The sequence below is a fragment of the Drosophila novamexicana genome, unplaced genomic scaffold (assembly GCF_003285875.2).
Source record: "Drosophila novamexicana strain 15010-1031.04,08,12 unplaced genomic scaffold, DnovRS2.1 tig00000485-arrow-pilon, whole genome shotgun sequence".
NCBI lineage: Eukaryota > Metazoa > Arthropoda > Insecta > Diptera > Drosophilidae > Drosophila > Drosophila novamexicana.
In genome coordinates, this window is record NW_020824808.1 from 3,266,071 (window position 1) to 3,278,353 (window position 12,283).

The window sequence follows — 12,283 nt, forward strand, 5'->3', positions numbered from 1 at the left end:
TCCAGAGCAGATCGAAGCGTGATGAGGTGAGACGAGCTGAGGCGGGGCGAGGTGAGGCGACTCTTTGCCTCTCTGAAATGCAAGTCAGGCGCCGCTGGCACGCAAGTGATCATCACACCTTGATAAGGTACTGGGACTCGAGAGCTCATGCCCCAAAACGTATCGAATTTTATTGAAATGCGCTGCGTGTGTGAGTATGTGTGTGTGTGAGTATGTGTTATCTGAGTGTTGGCTGTGCATTTGTTACTTTTATGCTTGATTTATTGACTTTATTTTATGGCCGCTTGATTGGACACTAAATGAGTTTTTAAACTGCATACGAAGCGGGGCGGGCCTTATCAATTTTTGTTGCCTTTATTATTGTTGTTGTTGTAGTTGTTTTTGCTGTTGCTGCTGCTGCTGTTCAATGTGAAGTTTTGTTCTGCAGTTGCAGTCGTATTTTGAGCCACTTACTTTTAAATTTAACCCACGTCAGACAAAACGTTTCGATTTTATAGCGGATATGAAGTTCTTCGTTCTTTGCTTAAAACTTACCTGAAATGAGAGAAAAAAGGGCAACACAGAAATGTTAATTAAATTGTTTTTCTTTGGATTCTTCTTTATGCAGTAAAAGCTTTTTATTGCAATTAAATGTGATGTACTCATTATAATGAGTAAGACAGTTACAAATAAATCGTATTTTAATGTAATTCAATACATTTCTTTTTGAAACATAAATTGTATCAGATTTTTATATATTAGTAACCGCTCATTCAAAGTCTAGAAGCAGCTCTAGCCAATAAATTAATTTAACGAAAACCAAATGCGCCCACTTTGATCAAAGTTAAATATAATTTAATCCTTAGAAAACATGATTAAAATTGGATGTTGGATCTTTTAATCACTATTTAAGCAATTTATATATGCAATGTGTAATATTCCTTATTTTTCCGATGCTAATTTTATATTTGCCACTTCAATTAATAACATATAATAATATTACCTAGTTTTCGTATTTAACTAACATGTGTTAACATCCAAGTCTCTTTCTAATGTATTCACTCAAAAATTATGCAGATTTATCTAGCTCAATCACAACATTTTTATTAATCCAAAAGCCTATGTTAATTTTTTGTTTAGCATAACTGATCAGCTTAGCGCCTGTCAAGTACTTTTAGATGATCTTCAAAAGCAGCTCTGGAATTTCTCTCATCCCGTATCGCATGTCTATTGTTGCCCACTTTATTTCCTTTTCGAGTCACAAGAGGGCAATTCAATCTCTCTCGCTGTTAAATGCAACTCATGTCAAACTGATTTAAATATTGCCCACGCAACATATTTAGTTATTACCAAAGCGAACATCAAAGTCGTGCACAGCACAAGACATGGGCACCCCGCAACTACAGAAATCATGTTAACTATTATTAAATATATAAGCAATAACAACAACAACAACAAAAACAACAACAGCAACAAAAAGATCGGTCGGCGTGAATAGCACAAATGTCCATCAAAGCGGCTCAGGCAAATGATGCAGAATACTTTTTAATTAAACATAAAATTACTTTGGCGCTGGCAGAGACAGAGAGCCAGACAGACAGGCATAGACAAAGACAGACACAAACTACACAACACAACACAGCTGGCAATAAATCATGAAATCTACTTTGCAAACAACTCTTGAGTGTTGGTTGGGAAAGGGGCGGGTGCAGCTAGGATAGGGCAGGGTCTAGGCGGCACGTAATAATCATTTACATGAACACTCGCATAAATGTCACGTTGCTGCGATTATAAAAATAACTTGAAAAACTCCAAACTGAACTCAACTAATGGGTAGCTGGTTCCGCAGGAATCGTTGTGGCTGATGCTGATGCTGTTCGGTTCTGTCTTGCCTGCCGCTAGCAGTCATAAATTAATGAAATTTTATTTGCTTATGCAATGAGCGAAACATACCGACCCCATGCCTCTGCAACTACGACACTCGCCTAGCCCAGCTAACGTATCTATAATAATGAAAGCATATCCTGCTTAAGAGCGCGCCCGTAGCACGCCAGGTGGAAAAATTCAATTTCCAGGCCATGCGCCGTTCGGCGTTCGCTTGGAGGTTGGAAAACAAGTTGCATCCGCAATTAAGTCATCAAGTTGCAATTATTGCCATAAAAACGAACAAAACGCAGGCACAACAACAAAAAAATGTGGCCACGCATGAACGTGATGCTGTGCGAAGCGAGTGGACAGAGCGGAAAGGAGACGGGCAGGGGGCAGTTGGGGCACTGAGTGGCTCCCATAGCCGTGACTGTGGCTGAGGCTGGGGTGTTGACGCTCAGCGGGGCAGCGCCGCGTCGTGAGAGACTTAAACAAACAAAAACAAAATAAAAAAAAAAAATCAAATAAAATAAATATAAAAGAAAAAAAAACGAACAAAATACAACAGAAAATCAAGAAACACAAGGCGCGCAGATACATATTGCAGTTACAGATACGGCTTACGATACAGATACGGCCGCCAGATACAGATACATATGCGGCTTACGCGCAGATAAATTATTTCTGTTTTCCTTTTTTTCTTTTGCTGCGCACAGGGAAGAAATTGCCAAGAAATCAAAAACACAGACGGAGCTGGAACTGGAGCTGGAGTCGGAGTTGGACGTGTAGTCGTAGTCATAGCTGGGCAACCAGTTGCTCTTTGGCTTAATTAAAAGCTGCAGCGCGGCTGGATTTTTACACGGATTGAATGAGATCGGTTCGGCTTGGGTTTTCGGCATAAGTGAAAGAGACAGATATAATGAGAGCATCGGTCGTTTGCAGCTCGCATGTTGGATTTTTATTTGCTTTTCATGCTGCGGTTGGCTGGACAAGTCGTTGCTGAAATGACACTACAATGTCTTCAAAATGAAAATAAATACGAGCGACGAGCGACGACAACAACAACAACATTAGGCAACAACAGCAATGGCCCACAAATGCGGCTGCGGCAACACGCCGGTAACTTGGCTACATGTTACACATTAAAGCTGCGGCCCAGCCCAGCCCGGTCCGATCCAGCCAGCTCTGCCACATTCTGTGGCAGCCTTTTGTTTTGTTTGCCTTACTGATTTCGCAGCCAAGCGCAACGCTGACAATGACTTTGCTCTTTTTGCCTTCGACTCTTTTTTTGTCTTATAGTTCCCCATTTACTTTTTTTCTCATTTTATTTTATGCTGCGTCTGCTCAGTGTTTTATAAATCTCATTTCAAGAGGATTTGTGTGCCTGTCAAAATGTTGATGTTTCACAAAACACTCGGCATTACGTGATGTGTGTGTGTGTGTGCGTGTGTGTTTGTGGAGTGTGTGCTCTGCTCGATTTCAATCATGATCGATTTCAGTTTGTTTTACTTAAGGTTACTTTTGATCTGCGCTGCGCTGCGCCGGCTGCTGTTGCCTGGGAATTAAAGTGCAAGATTTATACGATTTCTCGACGCATCGAATTACCCGCGTAGCCCAACTGAATGACTTGTGGTGAAGTGTTTCTGTATCTGTTTGTCTGTATCTGTGTCTGTATCTGTCTGGCTGACTCTCACAATCAGTCGCGGTTGTGGCCAAATAACAACAATTTGTTTGCCTTATAAAGATAATGCCACAACAAAGGCATTAAACACACACGCACACACTGGGCGCACAACAAAACACAATCATCATTATCGAAATGTCATAAAAGCAAATGGGCGTTCATTATTCAATTTTAAACTGCAAATGCAGCAGCTGCCAAACAACTTAATATAAAGGCAAAACAGCAGCTCTTGCCAAGAATTCGAACTGCTGCGATCTACAGTCGAGTCCGGCAAATATCAAAATAAATGTTTCAACTGCCACAAATGCCCTTTCACTGCACCAGACGCCACAAAGCCGCGAACAACGGCCCGAAAAAAATTAAGCATAATTACTGACAGCAATTCGGACCCGGCCACACAGGCGCTCCAACAAGAGTTTGTTAAGATACGTGCTGGCTGGCTGGCTGGCTGGCTGGTTGGCTGGTTGGCTGGCTGGCATCAAAGTTGGCTGGATTGCAACGATTTCATTAAAATTGCCGGCCCCAAACGATCCTCGGCTGCCCCCAAAAACGCTGCAATTTGCTTCGAGTGAGACAATTATAAGCATGACAAATGAATTTCGCATTTAAAAATGTCTGAGCTGGGCCAAAAACTGTCAGTCAATTGCGAGCATCGCAAATGCCCCGCAACCATGTGCCGTTCTCTATACCCCTTGCCCTACAACCGCTGACTTGGCAGCTGTTGCCGTCGGGCACACACCTTCGCCTTAGCATTTGACTGTGCGTGTCTGAATGAGTTGGTGTATGTGTGTATGAATAATTGCATTAAGATTTTCGTTGGTATTTTTCTTTATTTTTTTCAAGTGCGGTTTTTTGGCCGCAGCATCAGCTGCCAACAGGTAAAGCTGACTGCATTCAAGGCGAATTTCAGCATAAACCGCAGTCGCCGTGACATGCGGCGACCACCGGCAGTGCAACAACAACAATAACAGCAGCAGTGCAACTGCAGCAAAACTCATTTAAGTTTAATTTTTAATTTCAGCGCTTTAAAGAGCCAGTCTGCAGCAGCAGCTTTCATTTTAATGCAATTTGCTGTATGCAGCACATCAGCAATAAGAATGGCAACAGCAGCAGCATCAGGAGCAGCAACAAAAACAACAACACGTGCCACCGCGTTGCCTTTATGGAATTTCACAAATATGAGTTGCGTTCATGCAACAAACAGCTTGGCAAGATGTTTTTTTTTTTTTTTGCCTGCCTCTGCATCGCATTTGTCTGACACTGCGTATACTTGATTTTTTAGTTATCTCGGCTGTTTTTAGCCCTCTCTCTTTCTGTAAAAGCTGCTTTCATTTTGCATCTCTTATAATTTGATGCTTATGTCGGATATGCGTTGCTTTTTTTTCTTCACTTTTTTTCTTCTCTGAGCCACAACGAAACATTCTTTGCAGTTGGGTTTGGTGGGAAACCAAAATTTTACATATTTTTGGCATTGAATGCGGCCATGAAACACAAGCAGTATGAGTGTAAAGGAAGAATGTGGGCGCATATTAACCTCTTTTTTTACGTGAGCAACAGGGTGACTCAGGTGAGCGTCTCATTAATCACCCAAGATATATGTGAAGGCGACAAAGAAATAATATTTGTCAATTATATACTTGTCTTTAAATATAAGTAAATTAAATGTTTTATAATATTTTTTGTTGTCTCGAAATATTTTAAGTTATTTATTATTGAAATTAACAAATAAATTAAACTATTTTACTTGCTGGGTAATTAATTTAATCTACTGTCAAAGTTATTTATCGTTCCTTATATTAATCACATATTTAATAATTTTTTCATTTGGTTGACCGAATCACCCTAATGCTGATATATATTTTACATCATTTATACATACTATACTGGCGCACGCATATTTTTGCCAGCCACAAAATGTTGCGCCATCACCAGCACAAGAAACGATGGAAAAGCATCTACAAAAGAGGTACATGAAATTGTTTTCTACATAACGACCTACAACAAAACAAACACAGTAAAAAGACAAAAAAATAATCATGAAAATGCAAGACGCCGAAGTTTGAATACCCTGACTGTCATACATTATATAAGTTGATTCTAGTGAAGCACTCAACTGCAGAGTTTTATTAATATATAATGAAAGATAGAAGCATTTCGAAAAGAAATTAATTTTCGACCGTTAGTTCGATATGATATAGTAGTGCCATCTGGCGAGACCGGAAAACATACCACAATAGCTTTAAAAGTGAGAGACTATTTGGCGTATAAGTAGACATTCGGATATGGCGATATCGGCTTGGCATTCAACAGCGATCAGGAATATTTATATATACTTTTTGGAATTGGATATGTCATTTTGTATGCGTTACATATGTCATGGCAAAATAAGATTACCCTGTGAGAGCGTATAAAAAGGGGTAGCAGCAATATGAAAATAAAGGCAGACATATAAAAAAATGGCGCACAATTTCAGTTATGCTAACAAAACCGACATGAAATCCACATAGATGTAAACAGCAGCTATGTGCTATGACCAGCCCCCTCAACAAAAGAATCTTTTTGCATTTTTTGGGGCCAGCCCTTGTCCCTCGTGCACAAGCAAAAGTAAAAGCCAAATTGCAGCGGCCTTTACAATTTTGTAAACCAAATTTACAGTAATGTAATGAAAGCGCGGCGTTAAAAGGATTAAACTCACATTGCATTTATGGACTGTATCAAAAAAATTACGAAAATAAATAAAAAAAATTTTAAAAGTCGTGAAAAAAAAGGAAAATATTTTTGGTAATTTTATTGGCAGCAGCAAGTGACTCTTTTTGGGCGAAAATTCGGGAAATTCTGTTAATTTTTTATTCGCAGTGCACGTGTTTTTGTGTTTTAATTAACAAAGGGCAAGCGCGTCAGCTAACAATAAAAATGGAATATTAAATTGGGCTATTTCTAAGTGTGTTTGTGTTTGTGTGTGGGTTGTGTGTGTGATGCATGTGGTATTCCGCGTGGAGTGCTCCACCTTAGCGCCCATAAAAATGTAACAAAATGTTTACCAATTAAGTAAACAAAAAGTACGAAAAACTCTGAATTAATTGCGTGGGAACATTTTAGTGCGTTTTTATGCATTACGACAATGAGACTCCAGACAAGCTAAGGGGCGGTGCAAGGTATGTGGGGCATGGGGGCGGGGGCGTGGCAGTTAGTGCTGCTACTGGTGCACATTAAATGTTAGTTTATAGCAGGCATATAAAAATGCCAGCAGGGATGCAAAGTTTATTTTACTGCAGATTTGACAGGCCCTGTTTATATTGTGTGTGTGTTTCTACACATATATCTGTGTGTGTGCGTGTGTGTGCTAGTGTGCCGTTAGTAGCTCATAAATCAAGCGACGTAGGTGTTGCTTTGCGGACAAGTTAACGGCCTGCACAGCAAGGCTCGCCACAGCTTAACTGTGGCAGCTGAATTAAAATTCACGCAAAGTGTTGCCTACTTTTCGGTTGCCATCGTTAAAGCTCATTAGCACATTCGGAGAGGGGTGCGCAGCACATGGGCGGAGACGGGGGCCAAGAAAGGGGCCGTTGAGTAAACCCATGCATAACATAATTTGCCCCCAGCCTTTTGTCAATGCCAATTGATGGATGGCTTGGCCAGCTACACTACAAGCGGCTAAGATGGACGTTAGAAAATTGTAAAATGAGACTGGAAGATACCCTGTAAACGAAAACAAATGGCTGCGACTTGCTGCTATAGTTATAAGAATAAATTTCCAGTAAGAATAAGCCAAAAGACTTTCAAATTCAGACTATCAGAAACTTACTTGGGTGTTTAAATGCTTTAATAGTACTTTCATCAGCTAGACGTGTAACATGCACTTTAAGGCAGCTCCATAAGCTGAACAAAATAACTGCGATTGCTGCCAAAGGCTGCTAAAGGCTGCTCAGGTTTCACATACCTTACGCAACTGTAGCTAATGGGCATCGTTGCTTTTCCAAGCCATTTATCTTAGTGCTAAATCTTAACAAGACTAATTAGCAAAGCATATATGACAAAAGCAGAGCAAATCAATATATGTAATTAATTAATAATTGAAGTTTGCCGGACATACACATGATATCATAGCTTAACCAGAGCAGCAGCTGGGTATCCGCTGTTATTTCATAATTGCTCGGGATATAATTTCCACCTGAACACCGCATTAATTTGCCATTTCAATTACTAATTTAACGCTTAAACGATAAGGCAAAAAATATATATGAATCTAAAAATAAAATGCCTGCACTAAATCTGTGCGCGATTTTCACATTTTCCATTAGGCGGCTTAAAAAAGCGCTTTAGTATTTTGACGGGAGGGGAGCCCAGAGGAATTTTGGGTACTGCTGCTAATAATGCAAGCAATTTTAATGCAAATTTGTGGTCATGCATGCTTAATTACAAAACATTTTCAATAATTATAATTGTTCTGTAATATTTGGCAGCATACTAAAAAAAATGAGGCATAAAAATAAGCGAAAAACATATTAACCAATGGAGTGCATTAAAACCAATCGATAGTTAATTAGCAATTTTTTTTGCGGGTTGAGCTAAAGCTTTTTAATTGCAATTAAAAAAGTCTATATACATATACTTATGTCTTTTTGTGCGTAATTATGTGTCATTTGCATGGCCTAAACACTCGTGCATTCAGTTAACATAATCTGCAGGCTGTCCAGCTTAGCTGTTCGGCTTTAAAGCCCAACGTGATTCTTTTTGCAAGACACTAAACTTCCATATTCTAATGAAAAACAAAATCATTTTCAATTAAGTCGGAAACTTCAAGGCAAGCTGCACTAAAACGTGCTACAAAACGACAAAAATGTTATATTTTAATTGATCTACAGTAGTTTCTGCCTAAAAGCAACAACATTTACCGGCAAACTACAAATGTGAATCAAACACTTTCGGCTGGGTCAGTCTTCTTTAATTCACGCCATTCTTCGTTGCACATAACCACAGACTACTGTAGTCGCTGCAAGGCAACATATCGTATATATACTCAGCTGGCCACTCACACACGCCCTCAGTCAACTTAACCCCCCTGCTCAACGCTGAGTCAAACATTTTGCCACTCGCTTCATTGACGCTCATCATTTTATTTGTTTAGGCCATTGACTGCGCAAATCGATATGAAATTTGGTGCCGTCCTTTGCAATTTCATTTTATTTAATTTTTTTGTTCAGCTTTTTTTGCCACTGCCACTCATAATGAAAATGGTTTTTACAAGTGGCCGCCGAAAAAAAAATTGGCTAAAAATTGAAATAAAATGTTGATATTTGCACACGTAATATGCGCCTTAACGCTCAAATACGCTTTCAATTTTCCAAATTCTTATTTAATTTTATTTTCTGTATGTTTTTTTTGTGACTAGTATTTTAACTTGCTTTGTGAGGGGTATTATTAAATTCTGACTAGGTATGTTACAGATTGCAGAAAGAAAATATCCAATATCATATAGATCACACGATTCTTTATAGCCTTGACTGACTGGATGCTACCTGCCCGTTGCAACCTTGAATTCTGCATATAAGTAATTACAATATATATTTAATAAAAAATCGTACGTTCTATAAGGAAACTATATTTTTTTAAAGATATATCCGGCAAGCTCTTGGAAATAAGTTTTAATTTTTGCCAAAAAATTCTTTTCTTCTAAATATTTTCTTGCTTGTTACCCAACTGCAGAGTATTCTGTATTCTATATATGACATTTTAATTGCTGGATTTTATTTTTGGTAATAGAGAGCTGAGCTCTTTGGATAAAGAGTGAGAGAAAGAGAACGTGAGGCAAATGGTTGACTGCCTGTGGTTCTCAAGTGGTTGACGTGCAAATAAAAATTGTTATACAATATAAATAGAAACACAATTTTTTATGGGCTGCACTTTCAAGTTGTCTGCTGAAGTTCGCAAAATTTAATTTGCCTCGATGCGACCGGGTGGGGCTAATAGAGTAGCTGAAAAGTGCATTTGGCCATTGTTAAGCGATGGCATGTGGGATCCCAAAAGGGAAATGGAGCTGGAGCTAAAGCTCAACTGGAGCTGGAGCTGGCTTTGAGATGCCGCCGTCGCCGGTGCCAGGGTTTGCTGCTGCTGCTTTTGTTGTTGCTGTTGTTGGGTGGGAGTTTTCTTTATGCGCCATAATTATGTCATTTAAATGCAACAAGCTTTGGTATGAGCCAGTCACTCAGTCAGTCAGTCAGCCAGTCTGTCGAGTAAGCCAAAGAGTACAACGATAATTCATAATTAAAAAAACATGCAAGCTGTTGCAGATGAGCACGGGATAGCATATATATATGTATATATATCTGTATAGGAGCAGCAGGAAAAAAGATAATAAAGGCAGCGCAAGAAAAAATTGGTTGCCGCGCCCGCCCAAAGATGCAACACGCCTTCTTGGCACAGCCTCCAGAGCCGAGCCGTGGCATGGCTGCTGCCTGCCTCGGCCGCGACGTGGCTTGGCGTGGCGCGCGACTGTTAATTAAATGAGCGCGCAGGCAAACGAGCAAACGACTGATGGACATATCGCATGGAGGCAACACCAATGGCAAAGGCATTTTCAGTGAGTGGGTGTGCGGCTAAATTGCTAAATGGATACGGCCAGGCTTGAAGCTAAGGACACACATAAAAGAGAGGGGCAGAGAGAGAGAGACAAAGAGAGAGAGAGAGAGAGACAGTGCGAGCATAAGGGGTTAATAGTGCAAACTGCATAGTGCCACTGTTGCGAGTTGTCTGGGGCATCTAACTAACTTAGGCTTCTAATTAAGCCAGTCGACACGGGGCGACAGTTGGACACACAGTCACTTGCATGCCAAGTGTGAATGTCTGTCCAGGAGGTTGGCTTTAGGTGAAACTACCAACTAGCAACTAGCTGTGAGTGCTGTGCATCTCTTGTCTGCGTCTGGCTCTTTGCATTTTGTCGCTCATTAGTTTATTGCCGAAAAAACACAAAAGACCTGGCAGTAGACTGGCAAATGCCTACCAGTTGGTGTTCGAGTTCAAGCACCCCAGGATGAACAGGAGCAGGAGCAACCACATATGTGAGCTGCATGTGGACAAAAGGCTTGCCAGCTAAGTAACTGAGCTGCTCTGCTTTGACTTGGCTGCTTAATTGCCAGCAGCCTTTGAGCCATGCTCAGCCAATTAGGCGCAGCACGCGGAAGTTGAGTTTTCAATTTAAGACTTGTCAAATTACACATACGTCGTGTTGTCTACGCATTGCCATTTGCCAATCAAATTGCTTGGCTTGTCAGCATAGATCGCCCCTGTCCCCTTGCTCGATCCCCCTTTGCTTGGCTTTGACAGCGTCTGTGAAAAACAAACATGGGGCGTTGATGCACATATGTCACATGATAACAACATGGGGCCACAGTGCAGACCGCAGCCAAACTTGTCTCTTCAAGTAAGATAAATTTTGCAAAAATCAGCAACACGCTGTGTAGGCGGTCGCAAGACAGTGCCTGTCAGCAGACAATGCCAACCAGGCAGAAGGGCAGGCCCACAAACGACGGACTTGACTGAAAGGTGTTGCAAATGTTGCCATGTAATGCGGCGAGCGGCGTTGGTCAGCTAAAAGTAACAACAGCGACAGCAACAACAACAACAACAAAAGAAAAAGAAAATATGCTGCCTCATAGCAGTCGGCCATTGCCTGTTTTGGCATGTGTCAAGGCTTGCAACGAGGCTGCGTTGCCAACAGTCAGCAGCATGTCCATCAATTGTGGCTGCCACTGCGACTGACTCTGGCGCCGTTGTCCTCCACTCTTGATGACCATGTTAGTGTGATGTGCGTGTGTATGCGTGCATGTGTGTGTTTTGGTTTTTGCAATTATTTTCTAATTAAAGACGTGCCTGGCAAGCCCAAGCCACAAGCTCGCTCTCTGGACGCTGGCATTTAATCAAACGCAACGCATCGCTCTTTAAGGGCGGTGGCTGCTGCTGCTGCAAATGGGTCAAGAGGCGCCCCGAATGTGGCTACAGGCCGAAAGACTGAAAAACTGAAAATGAAAAGCGCACAAAAAACTGTTACATGTGCCAAATACATGCACACACTATATGCCTAGGATATATGTGGCATGATTAGCCAATTCTTTTACTCTTTTTTTTTGGGGGGGGCTTGTGTTTCTTTTACAGCGGACACAACTGCAACACAGCACTTCATTAAATATTTAAATGAGCATCCTGTTTTTTGTAGTTGTTTTTTTGTTGTGCAGCACCTACACAACAGTCGAGTAGGACAGTAGGGAGGGGCACGACGACAACGACGAAAATAGCGACTACATATGCAGATTCATAAGCAGTTAATTAAGGCCGAACTGGGGTCGCCGGCAACACAACTATGCAACACGCAGGCAAAAAGTGAAAACCACATAAAAAAAAATACGGCAGTGCGCTTGGCAAGGATGCCCAACCGGCAGATACCGTGTAACCAGCTCCACATTCACATGTGACATGAGGAACATGTATACTCTTCTGCCCCTCGGTTAATAACAACTAAAATAACTATTTATCGACTTTAACAATCACGCGATTAATTTTTCGATAACTCGAAATAACTTGACCACAGAGAACTAAATATTATATTTGAACTCTTAAACTCTACATGCAAAATTTAGTCTAAATAAATACCTCTACATAGTCCTTAGCCCTTCATGCACACAGTTGAGCGGACGGTCGAAGATCAAGACTACACACATTATATATGGAGAATTCCCTTCTGTTGCCTATGACATATAT

The 12,283-nt window shown here is 40.8% G+C and overlaps 1 protein-coding gene across 2 annotated transcripts in view; it reads right to left on the reverse strand.

Annotated features, from left to right (window-relative positions):
* Positions 1 to 12,283, reverse strand: part of LOC115761787 (sterile alpha motif domain-containing protein 5) — a 126,080-nt gene that overhangs the window by 89,384 nt on the left and 24,413 nt on the right. Inside the window, exon 3 of one of the 2 annotated variants that reach the window (XM_030703721.1) lies at positions 423 to 534. The exons of the other annotated variant lie outside the window; for it this stretch is intronic. Coding sequence (XP_030559581.1) covers positions 472 to 534 — 63 coding nt within the window. The 3' untranslated portion in view covers positions 423 to 471. Of the gene's footprint in view, positions 1 to 422; positions 535 to 12,283 lie in introns of those variants that run through there. 2 annotated transcript variants of the gene reach the window in all.